This window comes from Podarcis tiliguerta (genome assembly GCF_965153285.1).
Source record: "Podarcis tiliguerta genome assembly, chromosome: 2".
Taxonomy (NCBI): domain Eukaryota; kingdom Metazoa; phylum Chordata; class Lepidosauria; order Squamata; family Lacertidae; genus Podarcis; species Podarcis tiliguerta.
Genome location: NC_139535.1, coordinates 73,320,961 through 73,348,248, shown reverse-complemented (window position 1 = coordinate 73,348,248; position 27,288 = coordinate 73,320,961). Strand labels below are relative to the sequence as shown.

Below are 27,288 nucleotides of genomic sequence, written 5' to 3'. Positions count from 1 at the left end.
CTCTAGATGTTTTGGACTACAACTCCCATCAACCCTAGTGAGTCTATGCTGGGGATTGTAGTCTAAAACATCTGGATGGTTCCAGGCTGGTGAAGCTTGAGCTAACTCATCCACTATATATAAACAGTTAAAATGGGTTTCTTTTCCTTCCACTGATGTCAAACCAGAAATAGAGGCAAAAAGGAGAGGAACAAGCATTGCAAGCCACCGTTGGATCATTTCAAGTTATTCTACAGCATTCAAATGTTAAATCCATCCCTTAGGTATAATTTAAGCTGAGCTTAGAAAGCAAACAAACTTGTTGGTCAGGTTGCTGTAAGGCTGCCTAGCTTGTGTGAGAGATAGAAGAACTCTGTGTGTGCACTCCAGAGAAAAGAGAGTGAGTGTAGGCAAATATAACTCGCTATTTTATATAAAAAAGCAAACACATTTGTGAAAGATTATGACTTGTTTTCATTTGACTGTGTGTGTCTTGTGGCTCTGGGACCTGTGGAGATTTTGGTATGCAGGCTGCAGCACTGGGGAATGTGGTCATACACACAACCCATCCCAATGTCTTACTTGGGCATTTCTTAAAAAGACACAAATTTTAGTTATTTAAGGGGGAGGGGTCTTGTATTTCACCAAGAGGCTTTTCTTGCTTAATACATTGCTTGATTACGCACTTCATAACCTAATACACTAACTGATGAAACCAAGGCAAAAGTATTCAGCAGGGCCTGAATGCAATCTGTTGCGGGGGGAAAGGTGTGGCGATGTTAGCGTTCATTTGGCTTTTGTTGCTGTTGCCTTTTTGTGTGCAGAATCAAATCATTAGACATTTCCTAAGAAAGATTGAGGATGGAGACAATGTATATGTACTCCACGCAAGATAAATTAAAGCCTGGCTTCATGGGATGGTGATTCTCTCTCAGAAATATATTTGATAAGCAGGAGAAAGAAAGAAATGAGATCTGTATTCAAGGTCAAGCAATGGGTCCTATAAACCTGGTCATTTCTTGTTTCTATCTTGGTCCATCCAATGCCCAGACTTACACATATTTCTCTATTTATTTATTTATTCATCCCTCCCCCCTCCTCAACAATTCTATATACTTGGGTGCTCCATTAATAAATAAGCAAGCAAAAGGGAGACTTTGTTATAGTAAAACAACAGCAAGTCAATTTATTAGGGCATAAACTTTAATGGATTACAATACACTTCATCAGATGCATGAAGTCTTTTCCTGCATTATGGGTGTTACACACACACACACACACACACAGAGAGAGAGAGAGAGAGAGAGAGAGAGAGAGAGAGAGAGAGAAATAGTAAACAGTGATGTCAGAAAGAAATGAAATACAAAAAAAGTGCAAGTAGTGAGATTTTCCTGCATTTCATTTCTTTCTGATATCACTGTTTACAATCCTCTACCACTCACCATTTTTCCTTGCAACTCAGGATAACACTTCACGCATCTGATGAGATAGACTGTAGTCTATGAAAGCTTATGCCATAATAAATATGCTAGCCTTTGAGGTGCCACAACACTCTCTGCAGTTTTCACTGCAGACTAACACAGCTGCCCCTCTGGAAAATCATTGTCCTAGGTGCTCAGTATATAAATAAGCAAGCAAAAGGAGACTTCGCTGACTTTCTATTCCTGCTCCTTCACCACTCAACACGCTCCTGCGTTTCTAAACTGGAGTGCAACCTTTCCATTTTGTCCTTGTCCCTAAGTGGCCTTTGCGCTGCCCCAAAGTCCCTTCCGGGACGCTGGCTATGCTAATTGCTTGACTTTGGGGGATGGGGTGGGATCTATACCTTCCAGCCCTTGGACAAGCCCTGCATTCAACAACCCACCCACTCAAAGCCAGGCCTCCCAGGTAGCACAGAAGGCCCTGCTCTCATTCCCTCAGCCTGGAGAAACGCTCTTCACCACTTTCCAAGATCAACATTCAATGGTCGTTCCTCTTGCCTGAGAAATTTGGAAGTCTTTACAATGGAATAATACCTGGCTACCCCCAGCCTTGGGGAAGTCTGCCTTCAGAAAGCTCCTTTTCGCTACCCACCCTGGAGTCCTCTAAGCAGGTGCTTGAAGCCAGCCAGCCTGTGGCCGCGGTTTGCGCTGTCCCTGGGAGAAACCTACATGCCTGCTGGGAAGTAGCAGGGCAGCACTGAGGGCTGTCCCTCCTGGCTGTCAACAACCTAGCTGGCACCCTGAGGAAGTTTCTTGGTGCCAGGCAGGCCCACCTCCCTGGCGATGAAGCAATTAGGGGCTGTTGCTTCTCTTTTAAAAGCACCCAGCCCAACTCGCTCCCTTCATTCAACACAGAGGGAAGGCATCTGCAGAGTCCTCGCTCACCCACCCGCACTGCCATGGAGTGGGCTTCAAAACTGGTAGGTGCCTGGCTTTCTTTGTGACTCTTTATATTTACTTTCTATTTATTAACAGCCGGGCTTGCGCTGTCGGGCTTGTTTGCTTTGGGAAGTGTAAACTTTGCCTGGGTGAACTATTGCTTTCAGGGCCTGGCACTGAGGAGACAAAAATGACCTCCCAGAGAGAGAGGGAGAGGGAAAGAAAGAAAGGATCCCATAGAAGGAAGCACAGATGGGGACAAAATGGACAGCAGTTAAGAATGTTGTGGGAATGGTTGATTTGTGCATATAAAGTTCTTCCGTTTATGGCGAGGCATGGGGAAGAAATTCAGTTCACTGCACGTTAAAAGGTGAACCAACTTAATCCACACATCCCAAGACAATATGCAAACCAAAACACAGCTATCCTACAAAATTCGGACTTCTCTGAATTTTGCAGTGCAGTTCTCCAGGCAAGTTATGTTTACAAAGCTGCATATATAGGGTAATACATGCATAGGAATGCATATTCTATTGGAAATAGAATAGAAAAATGCATTGTATTAGGGGGAATTGCTTTGCAAAATGTCTATTAGGCAAGATCGCGTATAAAAATCTGTCTATGAGGAGAAATTTGCACTGAAAATGCTGATGAGGATGATTTTGAAGAACAATTTGCCAACTGAGATCACCTTGATGGGGGAGCATCCTGTCTCTGGGCTCTTCCACTCTGGTCATTGAGCATTTATTCTGATTATATGACAAGCATTCGTCTGGATTTGCTGGTGGGCATTTATACATCTTCCTGATAATCATTTGTTTATTCCACACTTTTCAATGTTTCTCCTTGCCACTTTCCTAATAGCAAATTAATTGCAGCTGCACTAGGGTGACAGAGTGTGCTAATCCACTTTAACTATGCAAAACTCAATTTCCTCATAGGCAATTTCATCCCTCCGGCAAAATATTAACAGTCTGGGGCCCCCCTCTCTCTTCCAGCTTTGACTAAATTACTTGAAAGGGGACAAGTGCTAGTGACTAGCTATACAAGGAGTGTATAGTGAACCTTTGGCCCTCCCAGATGTTGTTGAACTACAACTTCCATAAGTCTTAGCAAAATGGCCAATGGCTAGGGATAATGGGAGTTGCAGTTCAGTAACCTCATGAGAGCCAAAGCTGCCCCTGAGTTGTACGATGAAAAGTACCCAGTGTGCTTTCTTTTTCCCCTCTCCAGATGGTTTTCTGTGCTATCTGCCTTTCCTTCACACTTGATGCCTCCAGAGAAACAAAAGAGCAAAGCAAGGGAGCTAAAGGAAAGAAGAGAGGATCAGCAAAAGCCAAGGTTCAGCACCTGAAGGCTCAGGAATCCTCACCTGACCCGGTGCTAAGAGTAAACCCAGAGGCTTCCACAGACTACACCCTTGTGGAGGATTATGAGCGGAGCATCCATGAGATGGTTAGCCAGCTGCGGAACAGCTCCGAATCCCTGGAGAACAAGTGCCAGGTCAACCTGAGGCTCTGGATGTCCAACAAGAGGAGCCTCTCTCCGTGGGCCTACAGGTGAGATAGAGCAGGTCTCAAGGCACTGTGGTTGCCCCACACAGGTCTTCTCGCAAGCCTATCTGTGCAAGACAAAAAATTGTGCCCCGGCTGCATTTTGCTTTCTGTGTGGTATTCAACCAATCTGTGGCCTACAGCAGTGGTTCCCAATAGGTGGTCCGTGGAACCCCTCCGTGGCACCATCCATGTAACAAAAACTACCACACAGAGATCAAAATTGTCAAAAGTAGGGGCTTGGCTTTTGAAAACCAAGCTAATTGGGAACTACTGACAGAGAGCCAACAGCATGATAACTGGTCTCTATGCTATTTGTCTGTGTGGTGGTGTGTGTTGGGGGGGTATATTTGCTTCTCTTTTGAACTCAGACCCTTCTGCTGGAGACAGAAGGAAGTGGGTTGGCAACCTGTCCCATGCAGGCCACAACCTGCTTCAACACTTGGAGTGCCATCACACGTGGTCAAGAGGCACCTTGGACCTCCTAGCAAGGAGCTAGGATTTGTTTGTAATTGGTTTAAAAACAATTATGTTATCTAATCAGCCATTCCCCACCCTATTGTGGCCTATCCAAGGGTTGTGGCATTCCTATATGTCACTCATTAGCATATGCTAATTAATTCCTATATTTAATACTGCCCTAGCTTAAGACTCAGCCAAGAAAATGCTAGCGAGGTAGTGGAAAAACTTGTAGCATTGGCCCAATTTTGTGGCACTCTATCCCCGCCTTGTGGTGCTCTTGAAAGTACATGAATGTGTCGCTTTTCTGAAGGGCTCAACTGAGACATTTCAATCACCTTTTTAAGAACCAGAGACCACATAACTCTGATGGATTCAGCACTGCATAAAATCAATTCCTTTCTGGGCCTTGTGGTTGTAGTTTGATCATGACAGGAGGAACAACTTGGACCGAGGCAGTTTACCACATCAGGTTACCTGGGACCCTTGGCACATGAAGCCACTGCTGTTTCCTCAACGTCTGGTTTCACCAGCTCAAAGAACTGCCCTCTGCATGGAGTGACCTAAGCTGTGTTGTGTCAATGGGTAGCACCAGTCTGAGGCCTACATTCGGGCAGAACCATTTGAAGCAGTAAAGGCTTCCAAGTTCTTCTGAATATGCCTCCGGCACAGGGACTTTAAAAACAGTAGCATGCATTACAGAGTTAGGATCACATGTGTCTCTGTATGTTTTTGGGTGGGAAACAGATTCTACTACCTCATTTCCAAGCTATGCAGAGTGGGGCTTGGCTCAAACAACACAGCAGAGGCAGTTAAAGAAATCTACCCCTGGGGCACAGCATTCTGATTATTTCTGAGGCCACACTAAATGGTCTTCTGCAAGCCTAGGACCAGTGTTCTTCAGGACATGCCTGCAAACATCACTTCAAAGGCAGGTGTCGCTTTGAACTTTCCCCCTCATACGGCGCAAGGACACCCCCTCCATTTCTCTCTGTTCACAGATGTTTTGCTCTGCAGGCACCATTCCTTTCTTGCTATTGTTGTGGCATGAATGCCTACCATTGTATGACCATTAGAAACTGGAGCATGCACCATGGTGCTTGATGCCAAGGTCTCCTATCAAGTAGGTCCTCCTACATTTTATGGGCCTCTCTGGGAGGATTCGGCAAGTCACCTCCTGTCACACATTCCAGTGCATGTCCAAGTTCACTGAGTTAACTTACACATGCACTGGAAGGTGCTATGGTAGATGGTGGTTGTTACCCCAAAATTCTGGGGCGCCGCTAGGTATGTATGTGACCTGCCTTCCTATCCTCAGTAGCCCCACCCCCTCTGCCCCCCAAATGAATGTGCTTGTTCTGATGTCAGCACATTTCCACTCCAGGATCAACCACGACGCAGCACGAATCCCAGCCAACATCCCAGAGGCACACTGCCTGTGTGCTGGGTGCATCAATCCCTTCACCATGCAGGAAGACCGCACCATGGTCAGCATCCCCATCCACAGCAAAATCCCAGTGCGCCGACTGCTGTGTGAGCCAAGCAACCCCAGCCGGAAGAAGAAGAGGTGCCGCAAGGAGTACAAGACCGTGATGGAGACCATTGCTGTGGGCTGCACTTGCATCTTCTGAGAACCCCCAGAGAGCAGAGCTGCTATTCCTGCTTCGAGTTCCCTAAGGGTTAGTAGCGCTCCCGTCTTCCTAGCCTCATCTTCCCCTTCCCTTCTCCCAGAACGTGCTTTTTCTCCTGCCAAGATGAGGGAAGGTCCATGTGCTTCCAGAGGCCAAAGCTGCTTTCGTTGGACTCCTTCTCTCCCATAACCCACAGAGAGGCTGACAGCACAACATGCACACAGCAAGAAATTAGAATCGTAGAGCTGGAACGGACCTTGAGGATCATCTGGTCCAACTCTCTGCAATGCAGGAATATGCAGCTGACCTGAATGGGGATCAAACCCACAACCTTGAGTGCTTTCTGTATCACACAAATGGTAATTAACTGTATCCTGGATCCAGAGCAAATTGCTTCATTTCACCCTAATAGCTCTGAATCTATAGTCACTGGTGCCAGTTTTTATTCTTTGCCAGGCACGCCTGCTCAATCAGGAGTTCAGCAGAAAGGGAAGCTGCTGTGTGACTGCTGCGGAGGAAGCAGATCCAGCGAAGGTGCAGCGGCTTCAACCATCTTGCCCTCCATCTGGGGCTCAAAGCCCTTTAGCACTGGCTTGACGGCTGCTTAATTTGCAAGCTGACGCTGCAGCCCATCTGCTGGAGTTGCTCAGGGCTTAGGCCAGGATGACGTCACCATGCAAAGAGGCCCTTCCATGTCCTCCTCCCTACTGGGCTGCACTACCAAAATGGAGCCTTTGATAGGACACATCTTCTGTGTCAGCTGAAGGCCCAAAGCTAGGCCATTGCTCTTTTGACAGTGCCCTGCTGCCTTCTGTGTGGGAGCAGGAGAGTCTGTACTTGCCGTGCTTGGTGGAGAAGGAGAGGCCTTTCAAGGCTCCTTGGCAGGCTCTTGTACACCTCACACAAAACTAAGAAGGAGATGTCTTATCTTAATACCAAGCAGTTCTCAGAGTCCTGTGCTGGCAGCCCTGTTCACAGGACCTAGGTATCAGCAAAATGCTTGGCCAGGGAACAAACACTGCGGCTTTGGCACGTGTGCCAAAGACTAGACAGACTCAGGAGGCAGCAAGAGATCCTCAGGCAACCCATTATTCGTGACACCCCAGAGACAAGGACCACGGCCGTTTTGGGAACCCACAACCCTTCTGCACATGTCAGAAGCAGCATCCCTTGGTGCAGAGCCACAGCTCGCTGACAAGAACCCAGGATTTTTTTTTTGTACGCTCAAAGGTGCCAGGTTTAACTACAGGCAGCTCTGTTAAAATGGTTCTCAGGCAGCAGTGCTGCCAAAAGATCCCTGTCGGAGACTTTTGGGAAAGTGCAGTCAGTGAACACAGACAAGGCTGATTTTGATGGGCCAGTGGTCTGCCTTTGTGCAAGGCAGCATCACAGGCTAAGAAGTCCAGGACTAGGAAGGGTGGCGGTGGAGACAGTTCTGGCTTGTGGAAGGCAAGACCCTTAAGCAAAACAGTGCGAGAGAGGGAGCCACATGCTAAGCAGGGGTGGTCAACCTGCAGCCCTCCAGAAGTTGGTGGACTACAACTCGCATCCTCCCTGACCACTGGCTCTTCTGGCTGCGGCTGATGTGAGTGTGAGTCCAGCAACACCTGAAGGCCACTCCTGAATCTATGTGGGGGCTGCCTTTGTGCCAGAATGCTGCAGCACTGGGGAGAAAACAATGGGTAGTTTTCCTTTCAGTTCGCTCAGTTTCCCAGCATTTCACAGAGCAGCCCCATGCAAGTGCTCAGCTCTGCAGAACTTGATTAGAGAACGATATCAGCTCCTAGTAGCTTTGCCCTTTCTGGGAAATGGCAGAACTCACTGGCTTGTAATTTTGCTCAAGAGGAAGCTTTGCTCTTGACAACTCAGCAAGCTATCCCTTGACCACAGAAAGGAATTTGGGGGGTGAGCAGGGCTCTAGATCAGCAGCACGGCAAGGAGTACATTAGTCACCATTTCGGGAGCTACAGAATCAGCTCCAGAAAACAGCATACAGTACCAAATCAGGAAAGGTTCCAGGTGTTTATACAGCAATTCCTTCTGGTTTGGAAACAATGGAAACCATCTGCTTTTTTGCCATTAGGGGGATTATACCCTTCACCTCCCCCCCAATCATACACAGGGTAAGGCAACATCAGCCATTAGCTGCAAGGATCTGAGGCGATCAGGGCAGTGGTTTATGCAGTTTCACATATGTACAGGCAGTCAGAGTCAAAAGGGTGTTAGAACCTGAGCTGTAGCCAATACCAGGAGACCCAACTCAGGGCTCTCTAGCTGACTACAATTAGAGGCAAGTTCATGAAGCTTGGCAACAAAGCAAAAGGAACAACATTGTTTTGGATGGAAAACAGAAACACACAAAGACACAAAAAGGAGTCACATCAAAGACAGCGCTCTCCCGTTCCCTTAAGGATAGAGGCCTATGCATAAGAGAAAGGCCAACACAAATTAACTTGGGGGTCAGGACTGCAGAGGCTTAGGAGGCAATCCATCCATTCTAGGACAGGGTTTAGTTTTGCCCTGAACAGTCATGGATAGTGGCAGTGCATGGATAGGGTACAGCAGGTAAGGAGCACTTAGCATGAAGCAGAAAACCAGCCCATCAAGGCTGGAATCAGTATATGAGGCTCCCCATTAACCAGCTCAGGTCCCTTCCAAGGTTATCTCAAGAGGAAGCCTTACTAGCTGGGCACATGTAGATACTGACCCACAGACTCTTCGAAACATAGCAGGAAGGGGGATGCACTTATTGTAGACAATAGACACATGGGGATGTATGCCAAGTCTCCTGTTTCTCTCCTTGCTAAGCCTCCAGTGTAATCCTTCAATACCCCCCGCCCCTACCCCAATTCCCACCCTGCATGCACTAAAGGAGAGTTCCCTGGAAAGTCTTCTCTAGCAGCAACTGCTATAAAGTCACAGCTCGGTCTTCACTTTGTGCATCAGGTCCTTCTGGTCTATTTTCTCTAGGTCACGATTCCAGAAGTTGTAGGCTAAGAGGGCCACGTTTTTGGCTGCCACTGCAGCCATTTCCATTGAGCTGGCTGCCCACTCCATGCTGTTGAGGTAGTAGAGGTTATCGTGGAGGACAATGGGCGGGAGGCTCTTGGAAGACCCATAGTCAGGATAGGCCTGCCATTCTGTCACCTGGACAGAGTAGTAGGAACGGAACAGAGTCTTCAGCTCTTGCTTCTCCAAGGGGTGCTGGGAGTGGACTCGCCAGATGGCTGCCTCTTGGGGCTGCTTCCGCCGGAAGGTACTGGATATGTTGACGGGGCAAATGTTGTCCATGGAACTGAAGAAGAGGACAGGGGCATCTGTGGTGAGGATGCTGGCAAAGGGGAAGAGCTTTGGGTCTGGGAAGCCAAAATAAGAGGAGTTGAGGTAGCCATGGATGACAGAAGTGACCGTGGTGTGGAAGGTCCCTGGGAACTCAGCAATGGGAGGGTCAAAGTTCTGGAAGCTGATGTTGCTCTTGTTATTATGTAGTGGAGCAGCAATGACCACGATGTCATAGAAGCTAGAGCCTTGGCCTTCCTCGTCCTCATAGTGCACCTGGTAGAAGGTTTTTCCTTCTGGAAAGAGAGAGAGGGAGAGAGAGCGCTCAAAACAGCAACTCAAATACACAACAACTACCCTCACATCCTGCTGAAGGTTTTAAGGAGCTAAATGGGTAAGACCTAGAAGTTGGAAAGCTTCTTCAACAATCTGCCAAGGCTCTGTGGTTCTCCATGTTCCTTAGTTAACCCCTTCCCCTCTGTTTCTTATTATTTTCTTGTTGTTGCTGGTTTAAGCTTCCAGACCCTGCCTGGTGAGCTAGACCAGATACATAGAGTCGATATACATTTTGCACAAGTAACAGATATAAGAGTAAAGAGCGACTATATTTCTGACTGTCCACTAGTAAGCAGGTGGGGGATCTTCTCACCTTCTGTGTACACAGATGCAAGTGATACTAGGCAAGACCAAAATACTGGAGCATATGAAAGCGAGGGTGTGTACGTATACGGATGTCTCAGCCTTGGGTACACCATCGAAAGGAGCACTGTTAACTATTAACACCAGATCTGGCTGATAAGCTGCAGGAAGGGTGACCAAGGTGGTACTTCTCCAGATGTTATTGGACTCCAATTCCTATCAGCCCCAGCCAGCATTGGCCAACGGTCAAGGATCAAGGGAGTTTGTAGTCAAGCAGCATCTGGAAGTACTCAACAGCTTGTGAGATAGCAAGCATGAGACTGTAAGGTTCACAGTGGCATAAAATGAAAGCATGTGAATGCAGCAGCAGCAGAACAATTGTGTTTTTCATACTGTAATTTTATGTTGCGAACTATCCTGAGATTTATGGATATACGGCAGCATTCAGATTTAATAAATAAAATTAATGTAACAATGATGTGTTTCAGCAAGCTCTATTGGGCTAAGGCCAACTACGTCACACTCAAGAGTATACCCATTGATGTCAATGGATTTAAACAACTTGTCTACTGGTGTCAATGGATATTCTCCGAGTATGGCTAATGCTGGATATTATCTACTGCTATATAATTAACAAAAATAATGAAATATAGGAAGGGATGAGGAATATGAAAAGGGTGGGAGCTAGCCTATTGTAAGTGCTTAAAGAGAAATACCTTTTGATAAAGATTCCTACTGTGAAGAAAACATAGTCTCTTAAGAATTTTTTCATTATTTTTTTAAAAAAATGATCCAATACTAAATGATCCAGGTACATAAGGAGAGAGTTTTGTTGCTCCTCACTGACTGCATCACAAAATAATTCAACTTGTCACACCTGCCTGGTCACATCTACATAAAGTAATCACAACGGTAATGAATGCACAACCGAGAGAGAACACTGGATTTTCCCAAGTATAAAATATTGTACTTTTTAGTGCTCAGAAAACATGACGTCCCTGCAGCAGAACAGTGGAGAAATGCAGAGTCTGTGCAGTAAATATGCATTGTTTATAATTTCTTGTGCAACCAACTGATCATCTGGAAAGGCGCTGAGACAAGTGAATAGCAAAGAAGGTCCCAAGACCCACTTCCTGCAGATTCTTGTCTGCAGGCATGTTCTGGCTCCTTCTTTGCAAGCATTTTCAAGACACAAGTCAGGAAATGTAAAGTTAAAGTGATCCCTCAACTTCGCCCCTGCCATGCAAGGCCATTGGTGGTATACCAGCTGCTGTCCATAATAAGGTCTCTTAAGAGAAGTTCAACTGAATTGGAAAGTTTTAGTTCATGGGTAGGCAAACTAAGGCCCGGGGCCCAGATCTGGCCCAGTCGCCTTCTAAATCTGGCCCATGGAAGATCTGGGAATCAGCATGTTTTTACATGAGTAGAATATGCCCTTTTATTTAAAATGCATCTCTGGGTTATTTGTGGGGCATAGGAATTCATTCATTCCCCCGACAAAAAAAATATAGCCTGCCCTCCCCCCACAAGGTCTGAGGGACAGTGGACCGGCCCCCTGATGATCCCTGTTTTAGTTCCTTAGGAGATCTGAGCTGGTCTCCTTCTCATCATTGTTTGCCAAACCCTGTCCTTGCCCAGCCAGCATGGCCAATGGTCAGTGATGATGGGAGTTATGCTCCAGCAACATCTGGAGGGCACCAGGTTGGTGACCCCTGATCTAGCTGACCTTGAAGACCTTGATCTTCAAGGTCTCAAGCAAAGGTAGTGCCCAGTCCTGTTACCCAAGATATCCTGGTTCTCTTTCAGCTCTGAGCAGCTTACCTGAGTTGTGCAGAGAAATTGCTGTCACAGTGGCCTCAATTATGTTGGCTTTCGTCAGCTTCAGCAAGCCTGAACACACCAGGTTGTTGCCACCTTCCACAGACCACATGTTGCCCTGTGCCCCTGCTAGGGACATGGCCCCTGAAGATAGAAATACAGAGGAGTTAGGTGTCAGAATAATAATAAAGTAATGAAGACACCATTCCCTCTGGCAACATGCCCCGGTCTATTGAGATCAGTCAGTGCTCCACTGGAAAGAGACACCTTTGGCCTTGCTTGGTTGGTCTGCAGCAAGATAGCAAAAGGTGGCACTCACCTGCAAACGCAGGCACCAGTACTGACTGGCCATAGCTGGCACGGAGAATGGCCACAATGACCTCGTCAATGAAGCGCTGTGTGATGCCCACCTCCAGCAGGGACTCTGCCACAGAGCGCTGTGTCATGTTGACAAACGTGTCCCCACCCAGCGAATGCAGGAGCTCCTCAAGACGAGAAAACGCATAGCCATGGGCCTGGTATTTGTAGATCCTGCAGGACACAAAAAAGGAGGAGACAAATCTGGAGCAGCCAGGAGATCTAAAGGAAGTTCAGTGCATCTCTTCAGCCTAGCTGGAGACTTTCTGGGCTTAAAGGAGAAGGAAGACCACCCTCTTTCCCTCTCCAGAGGCTCCACCACCTCCGTCACATACCTCATGAACTTCTCCATTACCTCCTCCACCCACATCTGTAGGCGCAGGAAGCTCATGCCGTAGTGCCACCAGAGTCGGAAGAGGTTCAGCAGGTACCAGTCTGTCTCCTCTAGGGCAAACTGCTCCCCGCTAAAGATGGCGCTCTTCCCGGCCAATTCTCGACGGTGCTTCAGCCCTAGGATAAGGGGACAATGAGGTAGAAGAGTAAGGCTACTTTCTGTCCTCTTTCATGAGTCATGGAGCGCAGGCAATGCAGCCTTCTGCTTTTACAACAATGTTTTGCAGATTTGGTACGGGCTATGAAACTTGGCCCGAATGCAATTGTTTCCAGTGTACCCACACTCACCCAGCAGCTTAACAAAGTCCTGCATGTGTAGGTTGAGAGAGTGAATGGAGGCACCACCGATTTCATACTGCTGTTTGTTGACAGTGACTGTGGCCAGGCGGCCCCCAACGGTGTCCTTTTCGTACACGTCCAGTTGCACCTGTGGCCCAAAGTGCTGCTGCAGGAAGTGGGCCACCGAAGAGCCGCCGATCCCAGCTCCCACTACAGCTGCCAAGTCAAAAGCAGAGGGGCGAGGATAAGGCAGAGCAGATGCATGCCCACCTCCGACCACCCACCCCACTCCCCAAAGGACCAGCAGGTTGCTCATCTTACACACAGACCCTTAAACAATCCTTTGTCCTGCAGGGAGGATGCCACACAATGAAGAGGAAGGTTTTCCAACCCAGTCATTTGGCCTGATATTTTACCCATGTTCTTCGCCAAATGAAAACTGTTGCTATGAAGCAAGGGAAAGTTCTGCAGAAGGCCACAGCAAGCTTTCATCTGAATCTCTCAACATGGTTAACTCTCTCTCTCTCTCTCTCTGTGTGTGTGTGTGTGTGTGTGTGAGAGAGAGAGAGAGAGAGAGAGAGAGACGTGTGTACCAAGCTGCAGCTTTATGCCAAATATCACATCAATTACTTTACAAGGCAAGTTGCTGCTGTCTGCATATGCTCAAAAAATGTAGTAGTATTTTGTTTTAATTTAAAAAAACCTACAGAGCAATAAAAAGCCCACCATGAATGATTTTAAGATTTTGATAGGTTCCAAAATGGTAGCCATGGAAGCATCTAGCAAAGTGACCCGAGTCCTGTGGCATCTTAAAGACCAACAAATGCTCTGATGATTTTGTGTTCATTAAGTACAGGAAATCTTCATCAAAGTGGTCAGGTACACATTTCCCAGCTACAGAGTTAAGGCACCTTAAGGGAATAATAATAATAATAATAATAATAATAATAATAATAATAATAATTTATACCTCACCCATCTGGCTGGGTTTCCCCAGCCACTCTGTGTGGCTCCCAACAGAATTTAAATTGTAATAATAAAGCGATAAAACATCTTGTCCAAGCCCTGGTCCATGCAGGAAACCTACTGCCACAGCATTCCTCATATATGGCCAGCCAGCCTTTGCTTAAAAACTTCTACTGAAGGAAAGGCCACCACTTTCCAAGGCTTCCTGTTCTGATCTGTTCCACTGGCAAACAGCCCCTACCACCAGGAGATCCTTCCTAATATTTAGCTGAAGCCCCCTTTCCCATTATCTAAACTCACTCAAGTACAGAAGTCAGGGGTGATGAGTGGCTATAGAAAGAACTACAGTGGTACCTCGGGTTAAGAACTTAATTCATTCTGGAGGCCCGTTCTTAACCTGAAACTGTTCTTAACCTGAAGCACCACTTTAGCTAATGGGGCCTCCTGCTGCCGCCGCGCCGCCACCATGCGATTTCTGTGCTCATCCTGAAGCAAAGTTCTTAATCCGAGGTACTAATTCTGGGTTAACAGAGTCTGTAACCTGAAGCATCTGTAACCCGAGGTACCACTGTACTGTGTAAATCAGCCCCAAATGCCTCTCAAAGTCCAACATCCTCTGGCTACCCCTGAGCAACTTGCCATCGTATTCTTGTCAACAAAGGCTTTGTGTGCCTTTGTTATGGTGGCTGCTAGTATTATGAACAATAATGACGAATCCTGGGACAAATGTCATACTGGAGAATGTGTGACTAGCAGGCAAACACGGCCTGTGCTTAAGGGGAAAGGGCCATCACTCAGCTGCAGAGCAGGTTCAATCCCTGGCATATCCAGGTAGGGCTGGGAGATGTCTTCGTCTGGAAGCCTGAAGAGCTGCTGCCTGTCAGTGCAGACAATCCTGAGCTAAATGGACCAACAGTCTGGTTCAGTAGAAGGCAGCTTCCTATTTCGCCACTACAGAAGCACCCTTAATGCCAATTATTCAGCCCTAGCCTCCTGTATGCCCTGACAGGTCCGTGCAGCCTCATCCTCGGGACTATTTGTTTCGTATCTTACACACTTGTCTTCCCTCACACCCCCGTCGACAACCTCACACAGGACGGACGCCCCTTCCGTCCAGGAGGCCTCGCTTAGACGCGTAAAAACCCAAGCGCCCCGTGCTTGCGCGCCTGTGATTTCGACAGCAGCGCCTACCTATTTTGCCGGGCGGAGCATCCCCTGCCGCAGCGACGGGGGGCTCCCTTCGCATCACCCCTACAGCTACCACGGTGAGCAACAAAAGCAGCCGATGCGAGGCTGCCATCATGTTGGCAGCGGCGGCGGCGGCGCAGGAGGCGGGAACGCAAAGCGCGACGTGCGCAGTTTACATGTCCGCGCAGCCGAGGTCCGGCTCGCTCGCCTGCCCGACGGCTTCTCGGCTGCGGGGCTAGCGGGAGAGCCTCTCCCCTCCGTCCACTCGCCAGCAGCGCTTCCCGAAGGAGCGAGGCGGGAGCAAGGGCTTGGCTTCGGCATTGGCTGCGCCTCTCGCAGCGCCGCCTTCTTCGCGGAGTGCAAGGGGCGAGAGGCGGCCTCCTTCAAGAGACGCCCCTTCTGAGCCGAGGATGCAACCTCGAACAGGGAACCCGCCGCCCGCCAGGCTTTCGGACTACAAATCCCGTCATCCTCGACCGTCGTTCATGAAGTGCAAGGGCTGACGGGAGTTGAAGGCGAAGCGCACCTGGAGGGCCGGGGCTTCCCTTTGCTTGCAGCGCGCAATGGCCTCGAGGTTGCCGCGTTAGGCTTTCTTCGCGAAGCGCGCAAATGCTTAAACGCGATGCTTTCAGCTGAGTCTTGCTCCTATTCCCTTCCCCCCGTTCTTCATTTGCCATGCGGCTTCCCCGCTTAATTACCATTCATCATTTGCTGTTTTTCGAAGCTTAAAACTGGGAACTGTGCAGCCGCAAGCAGAAGCTCTTGCCGCCTTTTGTGGTCGGCCGTGGATCCGCGCCTTTCCTAGGAAGACGTGCTGCTTCTTTTGAACTCGGCTTGCAAGGGGAAGGGCCCCACTCTGCAGCCCGTCTCCATCTTTGCATCTCCTGTAGCTTTAAGAGGGGTGGGCCACCGAGGTGCCATTTTTGCCAGCCCTGTCTTGGGTGTAAACATCCAAGGTGGGGCGCCTGCTTGCTTGGAAGGGTTGGTTTGCTTTTCACACACTTCGAAGCTTCCCGTGCAGGCATCACTGAATAAATAGGGGATTTCGACATTCGGGTTGCAAGTGTAAAAAGCACTGCCTGCCGAGTTCAGCACATGCTGCTGGCGCAGTTAACCTGATGGCGAAGCAGAGGGAGCTGGCTTCAGGCACCTGGACCTTCGGCAGACCAACTCAAGTGTCTGAAAACGTGACATGAATGCTGACAACATCAACATCGCCCTGTGGGAATCCCTGCAAAGAGCTAATAATAATCCAAAGCATTTAACCAGAGTGCATTTTAGGCTAGCGTGCTCTTTTATTTAATACTGAAGAAATTAAACATTGGATAGTGGCCGTTGCCATGGTGCCTGCAGAATATAACCCCTCTGGCATGTGTGCTAAATCAAAACAAACACAGTTAAATTACCTTTTTTCCAAGATTCCGGCTGATTTCAAAATGGCAAGAGATCAAACATTTCTAAATTTCTGACTGGGCACATCCTCTTTAGGAGGCATTCAAAGTCAATACCACATGTTTCAGTCTTGTAAAGGTAACTTTTATTTGTAAGAATATGGTGCAGAGTGATTTCAATACATTGTTATGTTCTGAACAATTTGATTTGTCTTCCTTACCCAGCAAAAGCAAAAACTTTTGGTTTAATAAATGCAGCATTCAACTGTATGGATTTGTATTGTACACATAAATAGCTTGCCGCTTTTTTGAGCAAGTCAACAACTGGAAGACAAACACTGTAATCTGTGTGTTTTATTGGAAACAAGCCCATTGTACTCAGCGGGTCTTGTTCAAGATGCAATTTAAATCTTATTTCCTATGGAACTTCTGAGCAAACATGCATGACTGTGCTGGAAAAATATTTTGTTCTTTTGCCTTGGGGAAAAAAAAATACAAATCTATTTTAAATTAGAAATGTGCTCTAACAATCTCTTATATTGCTCTAAGGATCATTCACTTATAGCCCAAAGTTGCCCCCCCCCCCCCAAATTGGTGATGCAGATAACCCTTTGTGGATTAATTCAGTTCATGTACATCTGCCTGAGGATATGCCAGAGGTGGTTTTAGGGTAGCGTGCCTGGTTTGGCCACACTGGGTGCCGCCCTGCAGGGGGCGCCACAACAATGCTGTAGAATCAAGCGCAAGTAGTGGGAGGGGGCACTGAATTTTAGTGTTGCCGCTGAAATCTGAGAGCCCAAAGTCCACCGCTGAATATGCTCACATGAAACACCACTTCTTTCTGACTAACTAACACAAGAATGTATAAGGTAGGAAGGAAATCCTGGAAATAAATACCATAAATACCAACTTGAATAAATACCAACTTGAATCATTTTTATAGTACAGACAAAGCTAATACAAATAACATAGGAGCCAGCAGCGTCTGGAACTTTCAGCTGATGAATTCTAACCAAACTTAGACAAGATAGCAAGACAGGACAAAACTCCTCTGAAAAAGGAAGTGGGTGTGAGTCAAAAATAAGGCCACCCTCACAAAGATTCATTTCTTTGAACTTTCACCAAGGGTTCAGAATGAAGCCAACATGTTGGGTTGCATCAATCGTCTCTCAAATAGAGTTAGGATTTTTCACGCTTGCATGTTTAGCTTACCTGTCACACAAAAACTGATCAGAATCAAGCATCCACTTGTTTACAGAATGATACCAATTTATTCTCTAGCTGGAAGTCCCCTTAAAACTTCGGCTGAAACTCTGATCTGATAATTTTCTTGCTATTTTTTACTGAAATTAGCTGAAGTACACTTTGCATAGACACTTTCTCTTTTTTTAAAAAAAAATACTAAATAAAAAACAAATCATATATTTTGATGTCTAATCTAGTAGTCTCCGAATCCAGATTTTTCGGAGTGCCACCTGCATAGCAATTACTTGTGAGCTCAAGCTCGAAAGACTATACTTCCCTTTTGGGGTACAAGACCATTCCATCTCTTCCAGCATTGATAACATAGCAAATTGTGCTTGAAAACTGTGGTACATAATTTGAGGGAGAATTTATGGCCAATAAACCTGAATCTTCACAAAAAGTTTATTTTGTTTCCTTAACCTGTTGAGCTACTGGCCCATTTTGTCCAGTATTTTAAATGGCAATGAGAAAGGACTCATCCATATCCCTATACATACCACAGTGGAGATTTCACAGGGTTGAAATAGCCAAGTAACCTGAGGAAGATCTCCAACTGCAGAAAGAATTTACAAATTAACACCTCCAGACACACTTCTGCCGGGTATCAAAGCCCCTTCACACTACTCATCATTTGTTTTCAAAATGCTTTACAGCTGATAAATAATTGTAGCATTTCTGGGAGGTAGGCAGGTATCATGTTCCCACTTTACATATAGAAAAGCAGAGGTTGCAGCAGCTGAACCAAAATTCAAGGAAAGCAGAGTGCATTTGTAAGAACACAGAAGGTTCTAATTTAATCACTTATACCAAGTCAGACCACTGGTCAGTATTATCTACACCATGGGTAGTCAACCTTCTGGACTACAGCTCCCATCACCCCTGATCATTACTCATGCTGTCTGGTGCTGATGGGAGCTGTATTCCACAGCATCCTGGAAGACTACCCCTTTGTCTACCCTGACTGGTTTCAGTATTTTGAATATTGCCTTGAGATGCCCGGGACCAAAATGGCACCTTCTGCATACAACATTGGTCTACAACTGAGCTACTTCCCTTCCCTTCTTGGAATTACGGCCCTTCCCTTATTAGGTATTATTATGAGTCATCCTTCCCCTCAAAACCCACAACAGAATTTAATGGAAAGCCAGAAAAGTCACAGCACTACCTCTGACTGAGAAACAGCTGGGGGGGGGGGGGAGAGAACAAACACCATTTATGACACAGAACAAGTAATATTAAATTAGCTGTACGTCTTGGAAGTGAAGATCAGGCCATTGCAACCCATCCTGAGAGGCCAGCAGGTAACAAATTTGGCTTAATAAATAAAAATCCATGCTATAGCAGCAACAGTCACGTGGACAGAGAAATCAGTCCGTTCAGGTCTCAAGTATTTATAAAACGTGTCCACCTCATTCGTGTGATTCTACTGCCACACCTACATGCGCATGTCTAATAGTGCGGCCGTGAAGTTTATAACCATCCAGAGTCACCAATGCCACAGTGCCTGGCTGCATTTCCTCTGCTGGCACATGACAGACTATTTCATGATCATAGGGGTCATATTTGCCACCAATGGGGTTCATTTTCTGCAGGCCATGCTTCACAAATATGCTTTGCAGTTTGGACTCTATGAGAGATAAGCCTTCGCATATCTTCTTGAGAGTCAGAGTTGGGTCATCGTGTTCTCCCCCTGTGGTACTCTCGGTGGTCTTCTCCAAGATATCTGCCACTTCTACCAGGTCTCTGCAGAAACTCTGGATGCCTATAGATACATAGATCAGAAAGGTGAGGATGACTGTTCAAAGGACAGACACAATGCATTAGAGTCTCAGTTCTTATAACATTCTCTGTATAAAAGAACAATCAAGGTCCAGCAAATACTGACAGTCAAACCTTTTTTTTAAAAAAAAAAACCCTGATAGATGTACTGCTGTTTTAATTAACGTTTGTGTTATTTGCTCATTGAATTTATTTGCAACATAAACCACCCTGAGATAAACATTTTGAAGGGTGGTATATAAATGCGTTAAATAAACAAATAAAGCAGAGCACATGGGGTGGCAGGTACAAGCTCTGCACAATACTAGCACCCTTTTTACTCACCAAATATCTTAGCATCCTCGACAAACTTCTGCGTCCTCCGCCTAACATTTTCAGAATCTGTCAGGGCTCTTTGGTACCGTTCCTGCACATAGTAAGAAGCAGAGTCAGACAAGAACATCACCCAAAGCAACAGGTCAATGAGCTATCTATAATGCTGCAAGCCTGGACCATGAGGGTTGAGGGCAGCTTTGCTTGACATACACAGCCTTCAGTTGCTGCTCTTAGATGAAACACATTGCCTGTGTGACTTCCTGCTGAAATGAATGGGCAGTATTGAAAAAGACCTAAAGATCTCCCCACCCGACTTCATTACCCTCTTCAACTAACAAACAATGGCAAGGAATAGCTACAGCAGATGTACATGCATGCATACTTATGCAGCAGAAAGAAAATGGGAAAATGGGAAAGCAGCATCTACTAACATGCCTTATTTATTACATTTATTTCGCAAAATGTATATACAGTTTGACGGTAATAAAACCTTAAAGCAGTGTACAAAAAGACAAAAACCCTAAGATTATCAGTAAAAACACAGTTAAAAGCAACTACTTAAAACATTAAAAAATAATAACAACTAAAATCAGCATAGAACCAGATGAAGCACACATATCAACACTCTGCTTGTCTGGATAGGCTTGTCTGAGCAAAAATGGTCTGCCGCCATTGCCCCCCCCCCCCTTATGCTGAGCACAGGAAAAAGTCTAATGACGGTCTCTAGACACTGTTGCTCATGCTATCCGGAGAGTGTGCATGTAGACTTCCCCCTTGCTTACTGAATACTGATGGACTGTGAGTGCACAAACGCATCCCATCACAGTGAGCATGTAGTGGATGACAGGAAGGACAGGCACTGCTACACAGAACGGTGCTTTCGCCCTGTGTGGAAAACAACAGTTCGGAGTTGTTCCTTCTGCCTGGCCCCTCTTTAAAGAGCCCAGGCAGGCAGCAGTGATGGTCACTAGAGATGTCACCAGCTGGGTATCTGCTGTTCTGGAATGTTTTGACTATTGTCCTAGCTCTATGTTTGGAAAAGTAACGGACACACAATAAATAGCCTGGTTATATTTATAAAATGCTTAAGAGTAAATTCAGTGCACATAACAATGACGGCTGCAGTGCTGTACACCAGGCCTAGTGTCAGCTCTCAGCCTGGTCAGGCAAATGCTGAGGCCTGCACACCCTGGCAGGGCCCCCTGGAACTGACATCTTGCTGGTAGACCTTTGTCGTCATCCTCCCTTTTCTCTACCAGCCAGAAGGGACCCAAACAAACAGACACTTGTTCTGATCTGCTTTCACCACCAGCTAGCCTGCCTGAAGGAGGAGAAGGCTGGCAACAGTGGAAGGAGTTATGCTGCAGGGGTTGCGGGGGAAGAGCGGCAGCAGGGGATGCTATCTAATTCTACTAATCTGATCTTTTGACTACTGCATGCTGCAGACTTTGGGACTGGGTATTTAAGACACACAAAAGCTGAAACCTAAAAAAAAAAAGTGTTAGGGCAAACGGCCAAGTTAAGGACGATACATACTGTTAAGACACGGACTTGTTCTTCCAATTTGGTGGCTTTGAGCTCTAAACTGTTCTCGTTCAGGAGATGTCTAGGCTCATCAGGAGGGTCTTCTGGACCACAGTCATCGCCTGTGCTCCTCTGCTGTGCAGCAGTGCTGAAGGCAAAGGACAAGCCTCTGAAACAAGACAGTGACAAACAATGAGGAGAGAAGCAGGAACACTTTCAAAGGTGTCAGTTTAAAATAGTGGTGTATCAGCTAGCTCCAGGCTTGTGTTTTCCCACCATCAGGACTTGGGTGGAGGCAGCAGTGGTCCAGGTCAAGGGAACACAGGCCTCAGTCTTGTGCTATTGGGTGGGAATTTTTATTCACACCTTCTTCCAGCAGATAAAAGATTAATCTCTCTCCCAATCCTGTGAAGGAGAAAGACTGAAAAGCAACAGCCTTTTGCATATAGGTTGGAAAACTTGATCCAGGTGCCGTTGACTAGCGGAACAACTTGCTCCCTGCCCCACTTTTTAAAGCCACTTCTCTGTGACCTTAAATGCTGGTTGGCAAGTAAGAAGAGAACTTATATTGCGCCCATCCCTTTAGCGTTTACAGCATGTGTATGATTATGATTACAGAGGCAGCTTGGTGAACCAGCCATTTGCTACACTTTGTGTTCAACAGCACGGGAACCCAGGTCAGGTTTTTTGTAGCAATGCTAGTTATAGCAAGACTGTTTTGCAGGACAAAGACTCTTTGAAATCACCTCATTCTGGGTGTTGGCAACATGCCACATATCATAGCCGACTGTGTACACTATTGTTCAGCTGATCTGAATGCACTCACCTGAAAAGTATCTGGGGCAGTTTTGCAGACATGCAAGCTGTTTTTTGCCCATAAGGGAAAACTCAGAGCTGTGCTGTTGCTAATATGCAAACTGTAAAATCATAAAAGAGGGATCCAGCTGGGCTCCCATCAGCCCCAGCCAGCAAGGATTATGGGAGTTGGAGTAGAGTAGTGACTGAATGGCCGCAGGTCCCATGTTTCTATTATAAACAAAACTCTACTCTTTCCTCTTTAGGTGAACAGGGCTCAATGCTTTGCCAGCATTTTTAATATATTGCCACGCTCTGAATGAATCTTGCTGCCCTAACGCTTGACTCTACTATCTGAAGTACATGTGAAAAGAGGACTGATGTCTACGTTTGGAGACGATCCAACAGTGCTGTGTTTTGGGGTGTTAACTACAAATTCTGATTTGATACAGTGGTATACAGTTGTGGGCAGCAGCATAAAATGTAGTGTTTGTGGCACAAAACAACACAAAATTTGGCATAGGTTTTGAGGGAATACCAGGTTTGGGGTTTATAGTGAATGCTGCTTGCAAAGAAGAACTGAAAGCATATGCTGCCATTGTTAAACTGTTTGCAGGGATTCCAGAAAGCAGGGAGGGATCTGTATTAGCACCCCTGACAGGTAGGTATACTCCAAAGAGACGGGGGCTGTGCTCCACCCACCCACACAGAAGTTTTGTTAAACTTTTTATTGTTTTTCCTTTTTCTTTTTTCTGTAATTTTTAAACTTCTAATAAATATCATTAAAAAAGAAGAAGAAGTGATTCATGGACCTGGATTTGGACAGGGGTGGGGAAAGGAAGTTTCACTTTTTGTTGAAACGCTGGGTTGGGCAGCGAGTGTGTGACTCTGCTGCTTGAAATAAATAATCTCCAAACCCATGCTCTATTAATTTTTTTTTAAAAGAGCTGGGTAGTGTCTTTGCCTTTGAAAAGTGACACACACATTAGGGGATCAAAAGAACCCACCTAGACAGCAGAATTGCAGCATTTGAGTGGCATATGCTTCCTGAGTGACATTTTCTCCTCTTAGCTGTGGGTGTACACAAACATTGCATAAGGAAGGAAGGAAACAGCTTCTGAAAGCACTTGCCTGAATGACAACAGATTTAGGAATGATGAACCATTCTCTTCAACTAGACAGTGGGTTCTGTTAACAAATCTTTCATTAAGAAGGCCAAAACTCAGTGGACAGACCATTCGAATCAAAACCTTCCTTCGTCTTTCAGCCATAATCACTTCCAAGCTAGACTAGTTCTGTACCATCCTCTGCATAGGGCTGCCCATGAAGTCAGTCCAGAAGTAAGGTGACATCAGATGACATTACATGGACCCTTTACTAGCTCCAACGGTAAGCAATTTGCTCCTGGAGTAGGGCAGGTTAGCAACAAGGTCAGGGATGTGTGGCTGCAGCAGGAGATGAACTGCTTTGGCTCCATTGTAAGTGACAGTGGCAGCACTGTTAGACATAATTACTGTGCCAGCTGTTCCTGCTTCCCCCTACAAAGAACTGTTCAAGAACTCTATTCCACTTTATAAGCCTTTTTGGGGGGTCCCTCACTAATGGTTGTACAACAGATGAATGAGGCCTGCCCAGAAACATCAACAATATTTAGAATGCCCCCCCAAGGGAAGAGCACTGCCTGCTTTTCGGCAGACAGCGAAGAAGACCATTTTATTCCAACATGCTTTCTCAACATTGTGCTATTAGTTAGGATGAACGTCTGCTGCAACTGTTTCAAAAAGACCAGATCAACATATTAGTGGGTTATAGGGTTTTTAAAATATTGTTCATTTGCATTTCAGTGATGCTTGATAAATTCTCTTTGTTGTAACCTGCCTCACTGAACACTCCCATAGAAAGAATGGTGCAATAGGGAGATAAAAACACCACACAGGAAACTATAAAATTGTACTGAGAACCAAGTTACTAACAAAATCAGATGCACTGATGACACAGCTGATGACAGTATTTGAACAGGACACAGATCTCTCACATGCTGGTTATTCATCCCCGGAGGTACTGCTCTACAAAGTTCTGCACAAACTACAAAGTTTAGCTATGGAATTTACTATGAGATCACTTCCTTAGATGGTGTGTGTGTGTGTACATGTTCTGGGCTATGAATAGCTAACAAACCAAGCATCAACTATAGATATGAAATCCTCATGCTACTCGGATTGCATCTTACTCTTGAGTCAGTGAAGTCCAGCATCTTCCGCCCACTCCACACCCCCTTATCCCCACTGCAAACTATGACCTTCTTTGAAAATGTCTAACCCATGTCTTCATCCAAGGGATTCCAAGGCAACATACATAGACATTCCAAACTTCTATACAATATTAAAACAAACAATAAAAATTAAAGCATTAATAAAATAATCAAAATGCAGGTACCAGTCTGCCAATATAATTGCCAGACAGCCAGACTCCAGGACCTTTAAAAGAGGACTACAAGGCAAACAAGCCAGTTGCTTAGGGTCAAAAGGAAAAAGTCTAATGATTTTTTTCTTGTGGCATCCTGGAAATATCTAGTCCAGTGGTTCCCAAACCTTTACCCCCACAGATCACTTGAAAATTGCTGAGGGGCTTGGAGACCCACTTTACAATTCCTCCACCTGTTATAGCAACTGTAACATGCTAGGTGCTGTATGACTTATTACTGTATTTTCACAGACAAGCTGCAGACCACCTGAATGAAGTGGTTCGCAGGCCAGTTTGGGAACCCCTGGCATCTCCTGTTTGAAGCAGGACGCTGAACTAAATCAACCTTTGGCCCGACCCCACAGGGCTTTCTTATCATCTGAGTAACTGAGAGTTTCTCAGTATCTCTCTTATCAGCTGCACAGAACTCCACCAGGATGCCTTCATTCTCCCTTCACTGGAGGAGAAAAAAGAGAGACACAGAGAAAAAGGCACAAAATTGGGTGCAATCCTCAGAGACGCACTGATCTAAAAATACTACATAAAAAGCACCATGAGAGCCCATTTTGAGTGCCTGGGTGCTGTGGCACCTTCTGAGTGCTAACACACCTCCAGGCGAGAAAAAAACACCTCCAGGGAGGGAATCTGGGAAAGACATCGCAAATTCCCAAGAGCTGCATGAAGGGGGCGGCAAAAAGAGGAGAGGATCTAAAGCCGTGGTTCCCAACGTGGGGCACACGCCCCACAGAGGGGCAATTTGATTTTTAAGGGGGAAATTCGAGAACGAGTTGTTAATGGCATTTTGGGCATCCTCCACGTAAATAGGAGTTCATTTTTTGAACAATAAGAATTATATGTCACAAGTGGAGTGGCATCAGGATTTTAGAGATGCTTAGGTGGGGCATGGCCAAAAAAAAGGTTGGGAACCACTGATCTAAAGCAAAATGCAGCAGAACTTCCCCAGCCCCGCCAAAAAAGAGCGCCGCCCCGGGAAAACTACATGGCAGCGGTGGCTACACACAGGTAGGTCCCCCGCTATAGATCTTTGGGGGGTGGGTGCCTTAATATCCCCCCCAAAGGCGAGGTGCAAGTGGGGGAAGAGCCAGAAAAAGGAGAGAATCCAGTCCTCGGCGGCCTGCGCAGGGGCTCGCCATTGCCCACCACCCACGGGGGAAAGAGGGCGACGGCTCGACTGAGGAAGGAGGAGGATTGGAAAAGAACCCATTTCAGCCAGCCCCCCACCCGCCCCCCGTACCTGTCGTAGCGCAAGTGATGGTGGCTAAACTGGAGCAGGGGGCTGAAGCAGCGCCCCGCCGCCCGCGCCGACCTGCCTGCTGCTGCCATAGATGCCCCGCCGACGGACGAAGCGTGGCCGACACTGGACCGCCAGGCGCCGACGGTGGGAGGAGACAAGGGCGGCGACGGCGACTACAACTCCCGTCAGGCACCGCGGCCTCCCGCTCCCGCCCGCCCGCCCGCCCTCCTTGCAGCGAAAAAGGGCCTCGCCTTTCAGAATCATACAGTTGGGAGGGATGCGGAGGGTCATCTAGCCCAACCCTCTGCCATGCAGGAATCTTGCCCACGGAACCAGTGAGCGAGAGGAGTTGCCGGGGTCACGCCTGTATGAGAAGGGCGCTTGGCTGTTGTTCTGTGCTGTAACAAGCCGTTTGGCATCTCCCAGCCTGAAGATTCATTTATTTCTGTGCCTGTGTATCCAGTGAGCTACCACAAAACGAACACGGGAAACCTGCACCCCCTTAATATCGGCTGAAAGCACCTCATACTCTGTCAACATTGTTTCAAATCTAGTTAAGCATTTTCTAATTCTCCAGGCTGCAATTCTTTATATTTTATATATTTTTAAATTTTTATTTGCAAATTAGCAAAAGAAAATAATTTACTTAACCAAATTTATATGCTGCCTAGACCTTCTTAAACTTTTTTTTTTTTTAAAAAAGAAAAAAGGCACTGGCAGCTGGCGTTAATATGAATATTCTGTTACTCTTCACTCAGATGTGTAGATTAATCTAGGCTGTTCAAATGGGAATTGAAACAAGAGTGATGTAGAAAGGGCTGCAATATCTTCACAGACCATTGAGTAGTAGATGGTGGGTCTTTGTCCTTCAAGTCTTGAAGCATAAGTCTCTCAAACATCATGAGGGCTTGCAGAATTTGTCCTCAGTCCCCCACACCATATTTACAAGGTTAATATGACGAATAATTTCTGACCAGAAAGAAAGCATTCACAAATGCCCACATCATATGCCTCACAGAAGTGTTTTCTGCGTTACATCAGCAATATTTATCTGAATTAGCCAGTTCCTTCCTATAAAGGCTCTGTGGAGTCCAATATAGGGCGGGGAGGGGGAGAATTGTTACTCAGTCTAAATTTAAAATCTAAAGAAAGACTACATATAAACACTAAAGCAACTTTTCATTGATTGAGCTGTCGTGAACACACTTGATTAAGATCCTGGACATTCACTTTATAACATGAAAGATCCATTTATTTCCTCCAGCACTATAGGAGATGCAGAGTCACTCAGAGCTAATGATCCAAAATAGACTCTAAAACTGCTGTAGTTGACAATGCAATACTGCCATTTAACACTACCAATATTTAGACTACAAAATTGAAAACAGCAAAAATCCCCCATCTGGTCTTGTTAAGTGATCTAATGTGTAGATCACACTAGAACCCACTTCTTCCATAAGAAGACTGCCTCTCCGTTTTCAAATCTTTATGACCCCATAATGTTACCTTGACTATATGGATCAAAATGTAACTGAGAGGACATTATATGAGAACTCTTGCTAGCCACTGTAATTACAGGTGGACATGGTCCTTTCTTGAGATTCTGGAACTGGGATAAAG

The 27,288-nt window shown here is 46.2% G+C and overlaps 3 protein-coding genes across 4 annotated transcripts in view; 1 reads left to right on the top strand and 2 right to left on the bottom strand.

Moving 5' to 3' along the window:
* The first annotated feature begins 2,140 nt into the window (after nt 1–2,140).
* IL17B (interleukin 17B) overlaps nt 2,141–27,288 on the top strand; it is a 56,267-nt gene continuing 31,119 nt past the window's right edge. The window contains exons 1-3 of one of the 2 annotated variants that reach the window (XM_083431016.1): nt 2,141–2,380; nt 3,573–3,898; nt 5,736–10,376. In XM_083431016.1, coding sequence (XP_083287142.1) covers nt 2,360–2,380; nt 3,573–3,898; nt 5,736–5,982 — 594 coding nt within the window. In that variant the 5' untranslated portion in view covers nt 2,141–2,359 and the 3' untranslated portion in view covers nt 5,983–10,376. Of the gene's footprint in view, nt 2,381–3,572; nt 3,899–5,735; nt 10,377–27,288 lie in introns of those variants that run through there. The other variant, XR_014508782.1, reaches the window with a different exon arrangement.
* Nucleotides 7,991–15,271, bottom strand: PCYOX1L (prenylcysteine oxidase 1 like). The gene is made up of 6 exons (XM_083430869.1): nt 14,905–15,271; nt 12,757–12,963; nt 12,411–12,585; nt 12,038–12,249; nt 11,722–11,862; nt 7,991–9,557 (listed from the first exon to the last, which is right to left on the bottom strand). The coding sequence occupies exons 1-6, from the start codon at nt 15,014–15,016 to the stop codon at nt 8,899–8,901; spliced, it is 1,506 nt and encodes a 501-aa protein (XP_083286995.1). The 5' UTR covers nt 15,017–15,271; the 3' UTR covers nt 7,991–8,898.
* GRPEL2 (GrpE like 2, mitochondrial) lies at nt 16,416–25,856 on the bottom strand. The gene is made up of 4 exons (XM_083431007.1): nt 25,669–25,856; nt 21,168–21,324; nt 19,641–19,722; nt 16,416–19,299 (listed from the first exon to the last, which is right to left on the bottom strand). Exons 1-4 carry the CDS (start codon nt 25,755–25,757, stop codon nt 18,947–18,949), a joined length of 681 nt encoding a protein of 226 aa, XP_083287133.1. The 5' UTR covers nt 25,758–25,856; the 3' UTR covers nt 16,416–18,946.